Source organism: Macaca fascicularis, chromosome 1 (assembly GCF_037993035.2).
Source record: "Macaca fascicularis isolate 582-1 chromosome 1, T2T-MFA8v1.1".
Taxonomy (NCBI): domain Eukaryota; kingdom Metazoa; phylum Chordata; class Mammalia; order Primates; family Cercopithecidae; genus Macaca; species Macaca fascicularis.
The window spans coordinates 1,651,387-1,668,140 of NC_088375.1; the positions used below are offsets into that span (position 1 = coordinate 1,651,387).

The window sequence follows — 16,754 nt, forward strand, 5'->3', positions numbered from 1 at the left end:
CGAAACATGCCTTGTTGGCAGGGCTTCCTTTGGGGAACGGGCTCAACTCACCAGAGCTTCTTCAGATTGCACAACAGGTGCTTCAGTCCGACACACAGAAGTCTGATCCCGAAGTCCCCAAGGGCGTTGTCGCTCAGGTCCAGCTCCACCAGCTTCTGGTTGCTGCTGAGGACCAAGGAGATGTCGAAGCAGCACTCATGCGAGAGGCCGCAGCGCCCCAACCTTCATGCCAAGAACAGAGGCAGAAAGCGTCAGAACACATCTGACCAGAGAACTCCGGAATACAGCACAAGGTCAGCCCTCAGGCTCCCCAGTCACAGCAGAGGGAGCACCCGTCAGTGAATTCCCGGCCATAAACAGTGCCGGGTGCATTGCAGTCACCCCCCAGACAAGTGAATGGTGAGCTCCTGGCTTGTAAGTGAAACGGGTGGTGTGGGCCTGTGCACTCCACCTCCTTCCCTCGTGTTCCTAACTGTTGATGTGCCCGCAGTCGGCTCTGCCCTCGCCAGCGCTGCACTCAGCTATTTCTTGTCTTTACCAACATTGTCACCCCATTGTGCTTGATGATTTCATCCCAGCCATCCATCTATATTGAAAGGAAAAGCAGCTCTGATTCTTTTTCTCTTTCTTTTTCTTTTCTTTTTTTTTAGAGACAGGGTCTCACTTTGTTGCACAGGCTGGAGTGCAATGGTGAGATCATAGCTCACTGCCACCTAGAACTCCTGTGCTCAAGGAGATCCACCTGCCTCAGCCTCCCAAGTGGCTGCAAATACCAGCATGTGCTACCATGCTTAGCTATTTTATTTATTTATTTATTTATTTATTTATTTATTTATTATTTTGTAAAGACAAGGTCTCACCAGCTTGCTCAGGCTGGTTTTGAACTCCTGGGCTTATGATCTGCCCACCTCAGCCTCTCAAAGTGCTGGGGTTCCGCACCCCGCTGCAGCTCTGATTCTTTATTGGTTTCACCGTTACACACATGCACACACACACACGCACATCACTACCACCGTCACCACCACCACCAGCAACAAAAATGTATCCCTGTCGTGGGGGCGAGAACGACATTCTAGTTTCTTTCCAGGGCAATAGTTCATAGGTCCTGGAGCCTGTTAGACCACCTCCTTTCTGTTCCTATCCTTACACCAACTTCAAGCAAATGGACAAATGGATCTCTACTTATCTGCAGAACATCTCATTGTCACCTACCCTTTCCTGTTTGTGTCTCCCTCTCCAGAATCACACAGGGGCAATGGCAGTGGGGAGAGAACTTGGGGATGAAGTTGGAGAAATAAGGTTAAGTGTCCCAAAGAGCCAGTCTCCATGGTACGACAATTTGAAATTTATCAAAAGAGCAAAGATCAAGAGAGTGTGATCTATATACACAATGGAATACTGCTCAGCCATAGAAAAGAAGGAAGTCACATCTTTGAAGCCACATGGATGAAACTGGAGGCCATTATCTTAAGTGAAATACCTCAGAAACAGAGTCAAATACCACATGTTCTCACTTACAAGTTTGAGCTAAACAAAGGGTAACATCCACAGAGCGTAGAATGATAGACACTGGAGCCTCAGAAGGGTGGGAGGGTGGGACCCAGGTGAGGGCTGGAAAATTACTTATTGGGTACAATGTTCACTATTTGGGTAAGAGTTACACAAAGGCCGGGTGCGGTGTCTCACGCCTGTAATCCCAGCACTTTGGGAGGCCAAGGCGGGCAGATCACGAGGTCAGGAGTTTGAGACCAGCCTAGCCAATATAGTGAAATCTTGTCTCTACCAAAAATATAAAAATTAGCTGGGCGTGGTGGCCCACGCCTGCAATCCCAACTACTCGGGAGGCTGAGGCAGAAGAATCGCTTAAACCCGGGAGGTGGATGTTGCAGTGAGCCAAGATTGTGCCATTGCACTCCAGCCCGTGCGACAAGGCAAGACTCTGTCTCAAAAAAAAAAAAGGGGGGGGTTACAGTAAAAGCCCAGACACTACCACTGTGCAATAATATATCCATGGAACAAAGCTGCGCTTGCGCCTCCTACATCGACAAAAATAAATAAATAAAGTAAAATATAAGGAGCAGAGCAGAGAGAAAGCATTTAAGTCACGGAACAGCACAATCAAATCAGAATTTTCTTTCTTTTTTTTTTTTTTTGAGACAGAGTCTCGCTCTGTTGTCTAGGCTGGAGTGCAGTGGCATGATCTCGGCTCACTGCAAGCTCTGCCTCCCGGGTTTACGCCATTCTCCTGCCTCAGCCTCCCAAGTAGCTGGGACTACAGGCGCCGCCACCTCGCCCGGCTAGTTTTTTGTATTTTTTAGTAGAGATGGGGTTTCACCGTGTTAGCCAGGATGGTCTTGATCTCCTGACCTCGTGATCCACCCGTCTTGGCCTCCCAAAGTGCTGGGATTACAGGCTTGAGCCACCGCGCCCGGCTCAAATCAGAATTTTCTAAATGACCATCTTACTTTTGTGTGGAGAATGGTCTGGTGAGGGAGAAAGGCAGACACAGCGAGACCAAAAAGCCAACATCCATTCAGTGTGCGTTTCTGACCACCGGCAGGGACTAAGATGCCTGTCCAGGCGTGGCAAAGAGGATGGCAAGACAAGCAAACGCAAACCCTATCCCCGGGAGCTGATGGTCCAGGAGGTCACCGCATGTCCAGGCAAGTGGTGACGGTTGCTGGACCTGGGCTGGTGGGGTGAGGACGAGGAAAAGTGGAAAACAGCTCGGGTAGGAGGAAAAATTGGTAAGACTGGTGACAAGGTGAGTGTGCTGAGCTGGAGAGGGAGGTAGGAAAATGTCCTAGAGTGGCGGGCTTTAACACTGGCTGTGCGGCTCCTCAAAAATGCAGATGCCTGCATGCATCCACAGAGCAGGGAACGAAACAGAGCTGGTGAGACAGCCCAGGCACAGCACCTGGGGTGTGTGGATCTGAGTCATGGTGTGGGAGGGAGCAAGCACATCATTACTATTATTATTATTATTATTATTATTATTATTATTATTATTATTTTGAAATGGAATCTCGCTCTGTCACCCAGGCAGGAGTGCAATGGTGCGATCTCCGCTCACTGCCACCTCTGCCTCCTAGGTACACGCGATTCTCCTGCCTCAGCCTCCTGAGTAGCTGGGACAACAGGCGAGAGCAAGCACCCTGCAACATTTCAACCCATACAAAGCATTCTGACCAGGCTGGGCAACGTGATGAGACCACATCTCTACAAAAAAAATACACAAATTAGCCGGCGTGGTGGCGCATGCCCGTAGTCCCAGCTACTCGGGGGAGCCGATGTGGGAGGATTGCTTGAACCTGGGAGGTCGACGCTGCAGTGAGCCGTGATCACACCACCACACTCCAGCCTGGGTCACAGAGGGAGATCCTGTCTCAAAGAGAAAAAAAAAAAGTATTTTCATAGTTTTTAGCTGAGGTTACCATTGTGGTAAATGGCAAATTCTCCAATTCTCATCTATGAACATGGTCCATGAGGAAATGGAATATATTGAGCATCGTGGTCTTTTCAAGAAATGACATTTTTTTGTTTGTTTGTTTGTTTGTTTTTTAGAAGGAGTCTCACTCTGTCGCCCAGGTTGGAGTGTAGTGGCGCGATCTCGGTTCACTGCAAGCTCCGCCTCCGGGGTTCACAGGATTCTCCTGCCTCAGCCTCCCGAGTAGCTGGGACCACAGGCGCCCGCCACCTCGCCCAGCTAGTTTTTTGTATTTTTTAGTAGAGACGGGGTTTCACCATGTTAGCCAGGATGGTCTCGATCTCCTGACCTCGTGATCCACCCGTCTCGGCCTCCCAAAGTGCTGGGATTACAGGCTTGAGCCACCGCGCCCGGCTAAGAAATGACATTTTTTTCAGTTCCTCCTTCATTCTTCCCCACACAAAACTTCCCCAGCTGGCCTCCAATCCATTTTGCCTTCTCACTTGTTCTGGGCTGAACTGTGCCCCCCCGCCCAAAATTTACGTGTTGAAACCCTAATCCTCAAGACCTCATAATGTGGCTGTTTTGGGAAATGGGGTCTTAAAAGGGGTGACTAGGTTAACATTAGGTCATGCGTGTGAGCCCTAATCCATCAAGACTGTCCCTGTAAGAAGAGGAGACTAGGCCACTCTTCCCCCAGAGGAAGATGACGTCAGTACACAGGGAGAAGGGGGCATCTACAAGCCAAGGAGGGTGGCCTCAGAAGAAACCAGCCCTGCTGACACCTTGATCTTAGACTTTCAGCCTCAGAACTGCAAGAAAATAAATTTATGTTGCTGAAGCCATTCAGTCTACGGCACTTTGTTACAGCAGAAACCACACCATAGGCCAGGAGCTGTGGCTCACACCTGTAATCCCAACACTTTGGGAGGCCGAGGCAGGTGGATCACCTGAGGTCAGGAGTTTGAGACCAGCATGGACAACATGATGAAACCCCATCTCTACTAAAAATACAAAAGATTAGCTGGGTATGGTGGCGGGTGCTTGTAATCCCAGCTACTCAGGAGGCTGAGGCAGGAGAATCACTTGAACCCAGGAGGCAGAGGTTGCAGTGAGCTGAGATCACACCACTGCACTCCAGCCTAGGCAATAAGAGCAAAACTCCGCCTCAAAAAAAAAAAAAAGAAAAGAAAAGGAAGAAACCACACCAGCAATCTGGTCCTGAAGATCTTTCTCCAGTCTGTTTCTCTCTCTCTCTCTCTTTCATATGAACTTGAAGTCACACAGATCACACGCACGGGTACTCACCACAATCTCCGAATGTTACAGTCAGGATGCTGCAGCGTTTCACACAACACTCTCATCCCTGGATCCCCCAGAGAATTGTCGCTGAGGTCCAATTCAGTTAGACTCTGGCTGGTGCTGAGAACTGAAAAGAGGCCCCGGCAAAAACTGGAAGTGAGATGGCTGTTCACCAATCTAGGAATGAGAAGGAAGACAGAGAGAAAAGAAATCAGCCTTGAATAATAACTAACTGGAGCTGGGGGCACCAGTTCAGAGAAATGCCTTCCGGGGATTAAGAAATGGGTCACGAAACCAAAAATTACTCCCAGAGAAATGAAGAGGGCTGCATGAGCCTTGGTAAAACCAGTTCTGCCTCCTCTCGGATGGACAGCATGAGCCTGTGACTGTGGCTGACTGTGGCACCCTGCAGCCTGCTCCCCAGTGTCCTTCTCTCTCGCCCTTACCAGTCCACTGTCCCAACATGGCCCTGAACGTTCTGTGCTGGGTGACCAGAGGGCAGTCCTCACTCCAGGCTACACAATAGCATCAGGAGTGCTCACAAAAATCCTCAGGCCAGGTTGGGCATGGTGGCTCACACCTGCAATCCCAGCACTTTGGGAGTCCGAGGTGCGTGGATCGCTTGAGGTCAGGAGTTCAAGACCAGCCTGGCCAACATGGTGAAATCCTCTCTCTACTAAAAATACAAAACTTAATTGGGTGTGGTGGCACGAGCCTGTAATCCCAGCTACTAGGGAGGCTGAGGCAGGATAATCGCTTGAACCTGTGAGGTGGAAGTTGCAGTGAGCCAAGATCGTGCCACTGCACTCCAGCCTGGGCAACAGAGCGAGACTTCATCTCGAAAAAAAAAAAAAAAATCCCAAGCCCAGGCCACATCCATGGAAATAAAATCAGAATCTCTGAGGTGCAACCAGACGAATTTTTTAAACTTTTTTTTTTTAGGTGTAACCCAAGTTGGAATGCAGTGGCATGATCACAGCTCACTGTAGCCTTAAACTCCTGGGCTCAAGCAATCCTCTTGCCTCAGCCTCCCAAGTAGCTGAGGTTACAGGCATGAGTCACTGTGTCCAGCTATATGGATCTTTTTTAAATGTCCAGGTGACTCCAACATGCAGTCACGTTTTTGCTTTTGTTTTTCTGTAAAGAAGTGCTCTCACTTTGCTGCTCGGGAAGGACTTGAATTCCTGGCTTCAAGCAATCCCCCCATCTTGGCCTCCCAAAAACCTAGGATTACAGGCATGAGCCACTGCACCCACACATGCAGTCACCTTTGAATCACCTGTAGCTCTCATTCAAATGCAAAGTCTAGCTCCCTAGGTCTAAGATTGGGTCCACAATCCTGCATTTCTAACAGATGCTCAGGTTCTGGTTCTCAGAAGGGACTGGAACATACAAGCAAGCTCCTGCCCTCAGAGGAAGGCAGCTGCCATCTAGAGAGATGGATGCTGAGCCCCCTACCAGGGCTCCGGTCAGAGTCTGTCCTCAGAGGAAGGCACCTAGAGGGATGGGTGCTAAGCCTCCCACCGGGGCTTCAGTGAGAGTGTGCAAGCCTTCCTCACAGGTGTGTGATCTTCATGAGGTCTCCCTGCCCTCTCCACCTCACTCTTAATAAGTAGCTCTGCCTACTTTTCTCTCTGTCTTACTCTTCTTCTCCCATTTCTACGGTCTGAACGTTTGTGTGCCCCAAAAACCATACGCTGAAATCCTCACCCTCAACGTGACATATTAGGAGATGGGGCCTTTGAGGTGTGATTAAGTTATGAGGCTGGAGCCCTCAGGAGTGGGACTGCTGTCCTTAGGAAGGGACCCCAGAGAGCTGCCTTGGCCCTTCACCATGTGAGGACACAGTGAGAAGGCACCACTGACCAGGAAACAGGCCCTCACCAAACACCAGATCTGCCAGAGCCTGGATCATGGACTTCCCAGCCTCCAGAACTGTAAGGTGAACATTCCTTTCACTCACAAGCCAACCAGCCTGTAGTGTTTTGCTATGGCAGCCTGATGGATGAAGACAACTGTCTTTTTTCCAGTCACTCAGAACTGTTTGCTGCTGTTGAAACCGTTCCCTGTTTTCCCATGCCTGCCCTCTCTCTAAACACTGTATACCCCCAGCCTGGCTGCCCCTCGCCTTTTCTCACTCTCTCACTGCCCATCCTCCAGAAGCTGGCTGAGCGGGGATACCCGCGCCCCACTGGTCAACAGGTCCGTCCCCTTGTGCTTTGGATACTCTGCAAGTTTCCTTGTCAGAGTCCGTGACCCCGTCCTCCCGACATCTGCCTTTGTTTCCGGACAGTCCCACAGCCAGACCTCAAGTCCCTGTGACCAGGACCTGAGTCTTCGCCACCACTGGGTCCCATGGGCAGTCAGTCCTTCATGGCCAAACCATGACTAATAAGGTGGTCCTGGTCGTGGTAATGTCAAGGGATCGAGAAAGCTGAAACTCACTGCTGCCCGTGGAAGCGCAGAGCCTCCTGTTTCCCTTAACTGTGCCCCATGTCTAGTATCTTCTATCCAGGTTAAAGTCACACATCACTACAGGGTGGCCACCTTCCTACAACCACTGTGGGTGGTCCTTCTGCAGGAGGCACTGAATGATAAACCCAGAAGGGACTCAGAAGTCAGGTGACTCAACCACTTCATTGCACAGACTTGGCCACTAGCTTCCAACCACCCAGCAAGTGTGTGAACAGCCCCGAAAACGGGCTTTCGGCCACAGCCCAGTGCAGAGCAACATGGGGGCCTAGACGGAGGGTCTCGACGTTTCTGCTCTATTTCCCTTGATTTACCTTCACCGTGTTTTTTCCCAAGGACACTGTGTCTCTCTCCACTGTCACCTGCACACACTTTTTCTCAGACTGCATTCCTGACTTGGCTCACACCAGTCTTCAGTGCCAGAATTCCTTTCATTTCTTCTCTATGCACCCAGGTTCCACCATTCCTTAAAGGCAGGCTTAGATTGCACGTTTCTAAGAAACCTCCCCCCAGCCTCCCGCTCTGAGGCCCTCTATACCCTGTGCTCCTGGGACACAGGCTCTCTGGCATTGCTCTGCCCCACAGACATTGACTGACTCTTAGGCACTAGCACTCCAAGTAGCTTACAAGCAGTTTCAGTTGACAAACATTTGTAGGCAATCCTACCTTGTGCTAAACTGGCATTTCCCAAACATTTGTTCCTTGTTTTATTGTTTTTTCCTCATCCCATATATCCACCTACCATACGTCAGTCTTTGCTCATCAAGGGGTCTAAAACAGATGGTGGTGGAATTATGTAGCTGTGGCAACTGTATTTGGAAGACAGTTGAAAAGAGATGAGAGGAGGCAAGTGCCAAGAAGAAGCTGGCGAGGAAGCAGGAGGAAGTAGCTGGAAGCCGAGTTTCCTTACCTGTGGGAACAGGCAGCATGAGAGCCTGGGAGGACACACTGTACCATATCAAGGTGTCGGCCTTCCTTTTCCTCCTCCTCTTCCTCCTTGGGCATGTTATGGAGAAACCCCAGGGAAAGTGACTCCACCCGATGACAGTTCTCAATGCAAAAGGAAGAAACCACATGATCCATTCTGGTAGAGAGATTGATCTCAATCTTGGGGAAATAGTCCATGGCCCTTTGCACGAAGTCCTCCTCCTGCATCTCGTACAAACAGTAGAACAATTCCAGCTGGCTGGGCTGGATCTGCAGCTTCTTGGCTTTGGCTTTCACTTCAATCCATTTCAACAGCTCCAGCCTGATTTGCTGAGAGATCTTGCAACTTAATTTCTTCTCCAAGTAGCAGGTCCTCTCCTGGTTTACCAGGCCAAAGAGGAAACGTACAACAAAAATCAAATACCCCTTTTCGAATTTGCCATAGTTTTCCAGAAGGACTGTCACATCTCGGCTGGGAAGCTTCAAACAACTCCCTGGAACGTTGGTCCTTCCTTCCTTTTCCTCTTCCAGCAGGTAGTACATGGCGGCAAAGAACTCCTGGAAAGTCATGTGGATGAAGCTGTAGAACTTCTCACAGTCCACTTCCTTCTGGAACAGGTTCATCCTCAGGAAAGCAGACACATCCGCCTTCTGCAGCCCATGATTCCTGAGGTCAGACTCCTCAAATAGGATTTTCTGGTTCCAGATTCCATCTGCAGCCAAAGAGCAGAGCCCCCAGAGGTGGGCGCAGAGGCGGTGCTCCTGGCTCCCTCCCCGGGGCTGCAGCAAACTGGAAAGGAAAAAGGTATACACCGCAGTGGTAGTCTTGGATGTCTGGGCAAGGCTCTTGCCACTCTCCATCTGCTGTTTCAGTCCAGTGCACACGATCCAGCAGACCAGGGGGATGAAGCACATGGTGAAGAGGACCTCATTCTCCTGAATCAGACTGAAGGCTGCCCTGGCTTGGGCCTCATCAGAGAAGTACTTGAAGAAGTATTCTTTCCTTTTGGCCTCCGAGAAACCCAGGATCTCCACATGCCGAGGATGGTCCAGCAAGTGCTGCAGTTTCTCCAGGGCCACAGGTCTCGTGGTGATGAGCAGAGAGGCCTCGGGAAGGAGCTTCTTTCTGATGAGGCTGCTCAGGAGAATGTCTCCCCGCTCGGCCTTCTGCCAGTCAGTGCAGAGCGGTCCTATGTGCTCGTCAAAGGCACCTTGCAGCTCGTCAAAGCCGTCCATGAGGAAGAGGATTCTGGAGGGCTTGCTCACGATCTTGCGGATGGGTGGGTTTGGGTCAGGGCAGCAGCTCATGATCAGGTCCCCCAGGCTCCTCTGCGTCACAAGGCTTACCTCCCGACAGTGGATATAGAACAGATAGTCAAACCTGTCTTGGTAGAGTGTTCCCGACGCCCAGTCCAACATAATCTTCCTGGCCAGGATTGTCTTCCCAATCCCTGCCGCTCCCTGGAACACCACGGTGTGCACAGGCTCAGAGTGCTCATCATCGGGGTCAAACAGCAACTCCATCTTAATGGGACTCACGGGGCTCTCCCACGTCTTGGTCTTGCCGATGGCCAGAAGCTCGTGCTCCCTCTCCTGCTGGCTCCGGTGCTCCTTGATGAGGCGCAGTCGTGTGTAGCGTTTGTTGAGGCTCACACTTTCACCCAGACGGGCATTCCTGTCTTCAATGCACTGGAATCTGCTTCTCACGTACTTTCTGTACTTCTTACAGTAATCTACGGCAAAGACAGGAAGTTGGGGGAAAGGCCACACACATCTACCTGAGATGCACTCTCAACAGGGGCCTGTCGTCGGAAGCGAGTGGTAACCAGAATGGAGAAATGGAAGGTGCAGCTTCTCTCCCCTGGGTGGGAAAGCTGCCAAGAATCTCTGGTGTCAAGTTTTTCAGATATACAGTTGAGCAGAAGGCCTGTCTGTATGTGTAGCCACCAGCCCAAAGATTCTTTGAATCAATCTTATTCCTTTAAATAATCTGCATCCCATGCCTTATCAAACTTGAAATGCCTAATCACCCCTGCTGGCTCTGGGGCTGCAAGAGCCACACAAACATGAATGTGTTTCTTCAACTGACAATGGATTTCCTGAGACAGGCCTTTGCATCCTAAAGAGCAGGAGCCTATAGTGTGGCCAAGTCACCCAGCTGCTCGGCTTCGCAGAGCCTCCTGAACCAGGCCTTAAAGCTCAACAAGAAGCACCACCCCAGGTGCTTACCTTTCTTCTTTTTACAAATAGAGATTCTCGAAAGGTACTCCAGTAAACCCATCCACTCCTCTTCAATGCTGTCTTCCTGGCATATCACGGTGGGATTAGAAACATGTGCATTATCTGAACCTAAAAGGGAAAAAAAGGTGTCAAAACCCAGAACTATTATCACAGAGGATGCAATTGAAACCTGGCCTAATATTTGGCATGAGAGAAGAGACCCCAAACATCCCCCAAATCAAAACATGGCTCTGAGTTGCAGAGGACAGGTGTCCAGTCAAAAGTCTAGTTGGGAGCATTTCTGCACTCCTAGTCTCAAAACAACTTCTGCTGTCCACCTGCCAAGTACGCGTCCCCACTGTCCCCAGTCTCAGAATCTCTTCCTCAGGCCCGGAAATCAATCAGCAAACGTGTGAAGCAGGCTAAGTTTCTTTTACCCTCGTTTGCTTTTGCCTGACCCTGGCAGCCTGATTGTGAGGGCATCTCCAAGCTCTCCTATATCCCCAGCGTGGCCGTGGACTAAGAAAGGTCATCCTTCCCTGACCCCAGTTCCCTGCAATCCATTTCACACACATCTTCTGCTGTCAAGTCGAGATGTCTGGTTCTTCAAGAGTGAGAATGGCCAGTCTGTTCCATGCCTAATCTGGTGGCTGGGCATCCTGGCTGGTGTTAGAATCACCCAGGAATTTAAATTTAGAAATACAGACTCCAGGACTCCATTCCCAGAGGTTTTTTTTTCAGTCCCTCTGAGGTGAGGCCCAGGAGCCGTTACATACTGAAAGCTCCAGGTGATTTCAACATGCATCTGTGTTGAGAATCACAAACCCAAACAGTCACTAGATAGCACATCCTAAGAAGGCATTCTATAGGAGAAATTCAGGTTAGGTAAAACCAGAGTTAGTCACTAGGGGAAATACATAAGACAGATAACTTCAGGTGGGCAGGAATCTATGAGGAACATAAATGATTTTTTTTTTTTTTTTTGAGACAGGGCCTCACTCTATTGCCCAGGCTGGAGTGCAATGACACAATCACGGCTCACTGCAGCCTCAACCTCCTGGGCTCAAGTGATCCTCCCACCTCAGCCTCCGGAACAGCTGGGACTATTGATACGTGCCACCACACCCAATTAATTTTTGCATTTTTTGTAGATACAGGTTCTCACTATGTTGCCAAGGTTGGTCTCAAACTCTTGGGCTCAAGCAATCCTCCCACCTTGGCCTCCTGAAGTGCTGGGATTACAGGCATGAGCTACCGTGCCCAGCCCATAAAAGACGTCTGACAGCTGTCTACTTATTCTGAAAGTAAAGAAAGGTATTGGTAACCATGTCACAAAACAAAATCCAAACAATCTAAGCCAAAACCAAAACCTTATTCTTTTTATCTGTTTTTTTAAGAGACAGAGTCTTGCTTTGTTCACTAGGCTGGAGGGCAGTGGCACAGTCACAGCTCACTCCAGCCTGGAACTCCTGAGCTCAAGTGATCCACCTACTTCAGCACCTGAGTAACTGGGACTCGGGTATGAGCCATCACAGTAGATTAGCCAAAGTCTATTACCTGAAACCTAACCCCACCCCAGGAAACAAACAAACAAACTTCTGACCCTAGTTATAACTTCTCTGCCTCAAAATCCAGACATGGAAGCTAAGATGGTATAGTGGTTAAGAGCTGGGCTTTGATCAAAGACATGCCCTGCTTTTTACCCCAGCTCTGGGTATGGCTAGAAAGAAGCCATGGGCCAGTCAGAATCTCTTCCAGCTTCACTTCATTCACTCGCAGGAGGGATAAAACCAGAAGCTATTTCATGGGGTTCTTGAATGTGCCACAAAATCCACAAAAACTGCTTAGCAAAGTACTTCTACAGTTGTGATTATGACACTTTCATTTGGGTATGTGAGTATATAAGTACTGACACAATGATAATTGCTTTATTTATTTATTCAGAGATGAGGTCTCACACTATGTTGCTCAGGCCGGGTTTGAACTCCTGGGCTCAAGCGATCCTCCTGCCTTAGCCTCCTGAGTAGCTGGGACTACAGGTGAGAGTCACTGCGGAAGTCGGTTTCTGATCTGCACACGCCCGTCTGTTTCCCCGGTGTCATTACACCCACACTGCTGCCTGCCTTAACGTGTGTCTCCCTATCCACTGACTCATTGTTACTCCTCCTTCTCATCACTACCAGCTCCACATCATCATCCTGCAACACCCTGCCCTTCTCTGAGCCCTGCCTTTGCCTAGGACACAAGACAAAAGAAAGAACCTTATCCTCAGTGTGTACATGGGGATTAAGAGAATTTCTTTCACATTCCAATTCCCAAAGTGATGGTGAAAGGAACAGCTTCTGCCACAAACTCCACGGTTCTTCGAGGAGAGAGGCTGCCCTCTGGGCCACAGGAAGCAGAGGCCCGAGCCTGCTGACCACACAGCAGACACTGGACAAAACATGTGATCTGAGGAGCTGGATGGAGAACTGGAGGTAGGTCCAGGCACTGCCGAGATTCGGATAAAGAGGAACTAATCATGGCAGATGCCCAGGGGGTAGGTACAATCTGCACTGGCTTTTTAAAGGAGTTAGAAAAAACAAACAGTTTGCCTCCACCTTCTCATAGCACTACCATGAGAGGGGAAAAGAGGAAGAAACCAAGACAATACAAGAAATTTTTATTTTTTGAAACGGAGTCTTGCTCTTTAGCCCAGGCTGGAGTGCAGTGGTGCAATCTCAGCTCACTGCAACCTCCACTCCCCGGGTTCAAGCGATTCTCCTACCTCAGGCCAGCCTCCTGAGTAGCTGGGATTACAGGCTCCCACCACCACGCCCGGCTAATTGTTTTTGTATTTTAGTACAGATGGGGTTTTGCCATGTTGGCCAGGCTGGTGTTGAACTCCTGACCTCAGGTGATCCACCCACCTCAGCCTCACAAAGTGCTGGAATTACAGGCATGAGCCACCATGCCTGGCCAAGAAATTATTTAAAAAAAAAAAAAAAAAAAATATATATATATATATATATATATATATATATATATACACACACACATACACACACACACTAACTTCTGTGCATCAAAGGACACAGTTAACAGAATGAAAAGACAACCCACAGAATGGGAGAAAATATTTGTAAATCATATATCTGACATGGGGTTAATACCTAGAATATATGAAGAACTCCTACAAGACAACAACAAAAACCAAACCTGATCTGAAAATGAGAAAAGAACTTGAACAGAACTTTCTCTGAAGAAGCTCTATAAATGGCCAACAAGCATATGAAAAGGTGCTCAGCATCACTTATCATCAGGGGAATGGAAATCAAAACTACAGTGAGATACCACCTCACACTCATTAGAATGGCTACTATAAAAAAGGAAAAATAAATAAAAATAACATGTGTTCTTAGGATATGAAGAAATTGGAACCCTTGTGTGCTATTGGTGGGAAATGGCACAGATGGTATCTAAAACAATAAAGCAGTTCCTCAAAATATCAAACAGAATTACCATATGATTCAGAAATTTCACTTCTCAGTATACACCCCAAAGAATTCAAAGCAGGGTCTTGAAGAGATATTTGTGCACCGACACTCATAACAGCATTAACAATAACAAAAAGGTAGAAGTAATCCAGGTGTCCATCAACAGATAACTAAACAAAATTTGGTATATGCGTACCATGGAGTATTTATACAGTCTTTTTGAAGGAAGGGAATTCTGACACATGATACAACATAGTTGAACCCTGAGGACATTATGCTGAGTGAAATCAACTACTCATAAAGGAAAAAATGCTGTATGTTTCCACTTATATGAGGTACCCAGAGTAGTAAGATTCACAGAGATGGCAAATAGAAAGGTGGTTACCAGGGCTGGGAGAATGAGGCAAGGGGGAGTTACTGTCCAATGGGTGAGGAGTTTTAGTTTTGCAAGATGAAAACAGTTCTGGAGATTGGCTGCACAATGTGAGTGTACCTAACACTACTAAACTGTACATTTAAAAATTATTAAGGCCAGGCGCATTGGCTCACACATATAATCCCAATATTTTGCGAGGCCGAGGCGGGCGGATCACCTGAGGTCGGGAGTTTGAGACCAGCCTGAGCAACATGGAGAAACCCCATCTCTATTAAAAATACAAAATTAGCCGGGCGTGGAGGCGCAACGCCTGTAGTCCCAGCTACATGGGAGGCTGAGGCAGGAGAATCGCTTGAACCCGGGAGGTGGAAGTTGCAGTGAGCCAAGATCACGCCGCCACCACATTCTAGCCTGGGCAACAAGAGCAACTCCATCTCAAAAAAAAAAAAAAAAAAATTAAGGTGGAAAATTGTACATGATGTGCACTTCGCCACAATTCTTTTTAAAGTCTTCCTTCCACTCACCCCACTTCGGCTCATCTCTTTTTGCTTTCTCATAAAGGTCTCTCCTGTTGATCGCAGCAAAGATCCACACGGCCATGGCCCACGCCTTCTCCTCCCCATTGAAGTCAATCATTAGCGTGGCTAGATCCACATGGTCTGCCTTCTCCGTCTGACCCCTCGGGAGGGAGATGCAGCCCTTCTGAGGAGGATAGTCCTCTAAGTGCATCTTAAATTTCTTCAAGTCCACATCCTCCAGGTCCTCCAGGTACCTGGCCAGCTTGCAGCGGGTGCTTGCCATCTTCATCTGCAGCCGTTCTCAGGGTCCTTAGGCTTCAGTCCTCACCAAGACACCAGGCAGTGAACACGGCATACGGATGAGTCTTTTTTAAAGTCTCCACTTTGAGAGAGATAAATTATCAAAAACTCAGCAAACAGACAGAAAAAAATGTCACATGACTGTAACAAGTCATAATCTTTAATTTTGAAAAGTTAGCCAAGGCCGGGCACAGTGGCTCACATCTGTAATCCCAGCACTTTGGGAGGCCGAGGTAGGCAGATCACCTGAGCTGAGGAGTTCAAAACCAGCCTGGCCAACATGGCAAAACTGCGTCTCTACTAAAAATACAAAAATTAGCTGGGTGTGGTGGTGGGTGCCTGTAATCCCAGCTACTCAGGAAGTTGAGGTAGGACAACTGATTGAACCCAGGAAGTGGAGGTTACAGTGAGCCAAGATCACACCACTGCACTCCAGCCTGGGTGACACAGGGAGACTCCACCTCAAAAAAAAAAAAAAAAATCAGCCAAATGCTTACCAGAAAGTTCTCCTGTTGGCTCGATCCAGGAGTGTGTTCTGAGCCATGGAAGAAAGGCTTCCCTATGGAGGGAAAAATATGTAAACAGGTCCATAAACAGGATTGTATTACAGTTTACGGTGAACAACCAGTTCATGATGCCATCTTGACACATCAGCAAGAAAACTTTTGTCCCGTTGATTACGGGGCTACAACATTGAACAAACTCTTCACTATTCCTCCACTTCAGTTTCCTCATCTATAAAATGAGAAAGCAGAAGAGAATGTTCTCAGTTCCTCCAAACTGAAGGCTCTAGCTCTTTGCTTCTGTTTTCATGAGGGAAGAGGGATGAGAGACAATAGAAGGAGAAGGCCAGGAGGTGAGTAACTGTGTTGATAGCAGAGCAGGACATGGCTAGGGAGAGAGGAGAGAGAACATAAAAGCTTGCAGAGGAGGGGACGGTCTTTGACTGCACTTCTATCAACCAGTGGATTGAAGTAAGATGAAGCTGGGAGTGCATAACGGAGAATAATAAAAACATGCATCCCTGTAATCCCAGCACTTTGGGAGGCCAAGGTGGGCGGATCACCTGAGGTCAGGAGTTGGAGATCAGCCTGACCAACATGGAGAAACACTGTCTCTACTAAAAATACAAAAATTAGCTGGGCATGGTACCAGGCACCTATAATCCCAGCTACTCGGGAGGCTGAGGCAGGAGAATCGCTTCAATCCGGGAGGCTGAAGTTGCGATAAGCTAAGATCACGCCACTGCACTCCAGCCTGGGCAATAAGAGCAAAACTCCGTCTCAAAAAATAAAATAAAATGGCCGGGCGCGGTGGCTCAAGCCTGTAATCCCAGCACTTTGGGAGGCCGAGACGGGTGGATCACGAGGTCAGGAGATCGAGACCATCCTGGCTAACACAATGAAACCCCGTCTCTACTAAAAATACAAAAAAATTAGCCGGGCGAGGTGGCGGGCGCCTGTAGTCCCAGCTACTTGGGAGGCTGAGGCAGGAGAATGGCGTAAACCCGGGAGGCGGAGCTTGCAGTGAGCCGAGATAGCGCCACTGCACTCCAGCCTGGGCGACAGAGCGAGACTCCGTCTCAAAAAAATAAATAAATAAATAAAATAAAATAAAATAAAATAAATAAAAACATACATCTATTTAATGTCTCCTTGCAAAATCTGCAATTATCGTTATAATTCACATTAATTTAGAGCTTTCCACAGGCTAGGCGCTCACTGGTTTTCCCCATC

At 48.5% G+C, this 16,754-nt stretch overlaps 1 protein-coding gene across 4 annotated transcripts in view; it reads right to left on the reverse strand.

Moving 5' to 3' along the window:
- NLRP3 (NLR family pyrin domain containing 3) overlaps positions 1-16,754 on the reverse strand; it is a 32,633-nt gene that overhangs the window by 14,452 nt on the left and 1,427 nt on the right. For 2 of the 4 annotated variants that reach the window (XM_045390620.3, XM_045390622.3), the window contains exons 2-7: positions 15,516-15,577; positions 14,725-15,100; positions 10,358-10,477; positions 8,112-9,861; positions 4,736-4,906; positions 52-222 (exon numbers count right to left, since the gene is read on the reverse strand). In XM_045390620.3, coding sequence (XP_045246555.2) covers positions 52-222; positions 4,736-4,906; positions 8,112-9,861; positions 10,358-10,477; positions 14,725-15,007 — 2,495 coding nt within the window. In that variant the 5' untranslated portion in view covers positions 15,008-15,100; positions 15,516-15,577. Of the gene's footprint in view, positions 1-51; positions 223-4,735; positions 4,907-8,111; positions 9,862-10,357; positions 10,478-14,724; positions 15,579-16,754 lie in introns of those variants that run through there. The other 2 variants (XM_074016448.1, XM_074017582.1) reach the window with 2 other exon arrangements.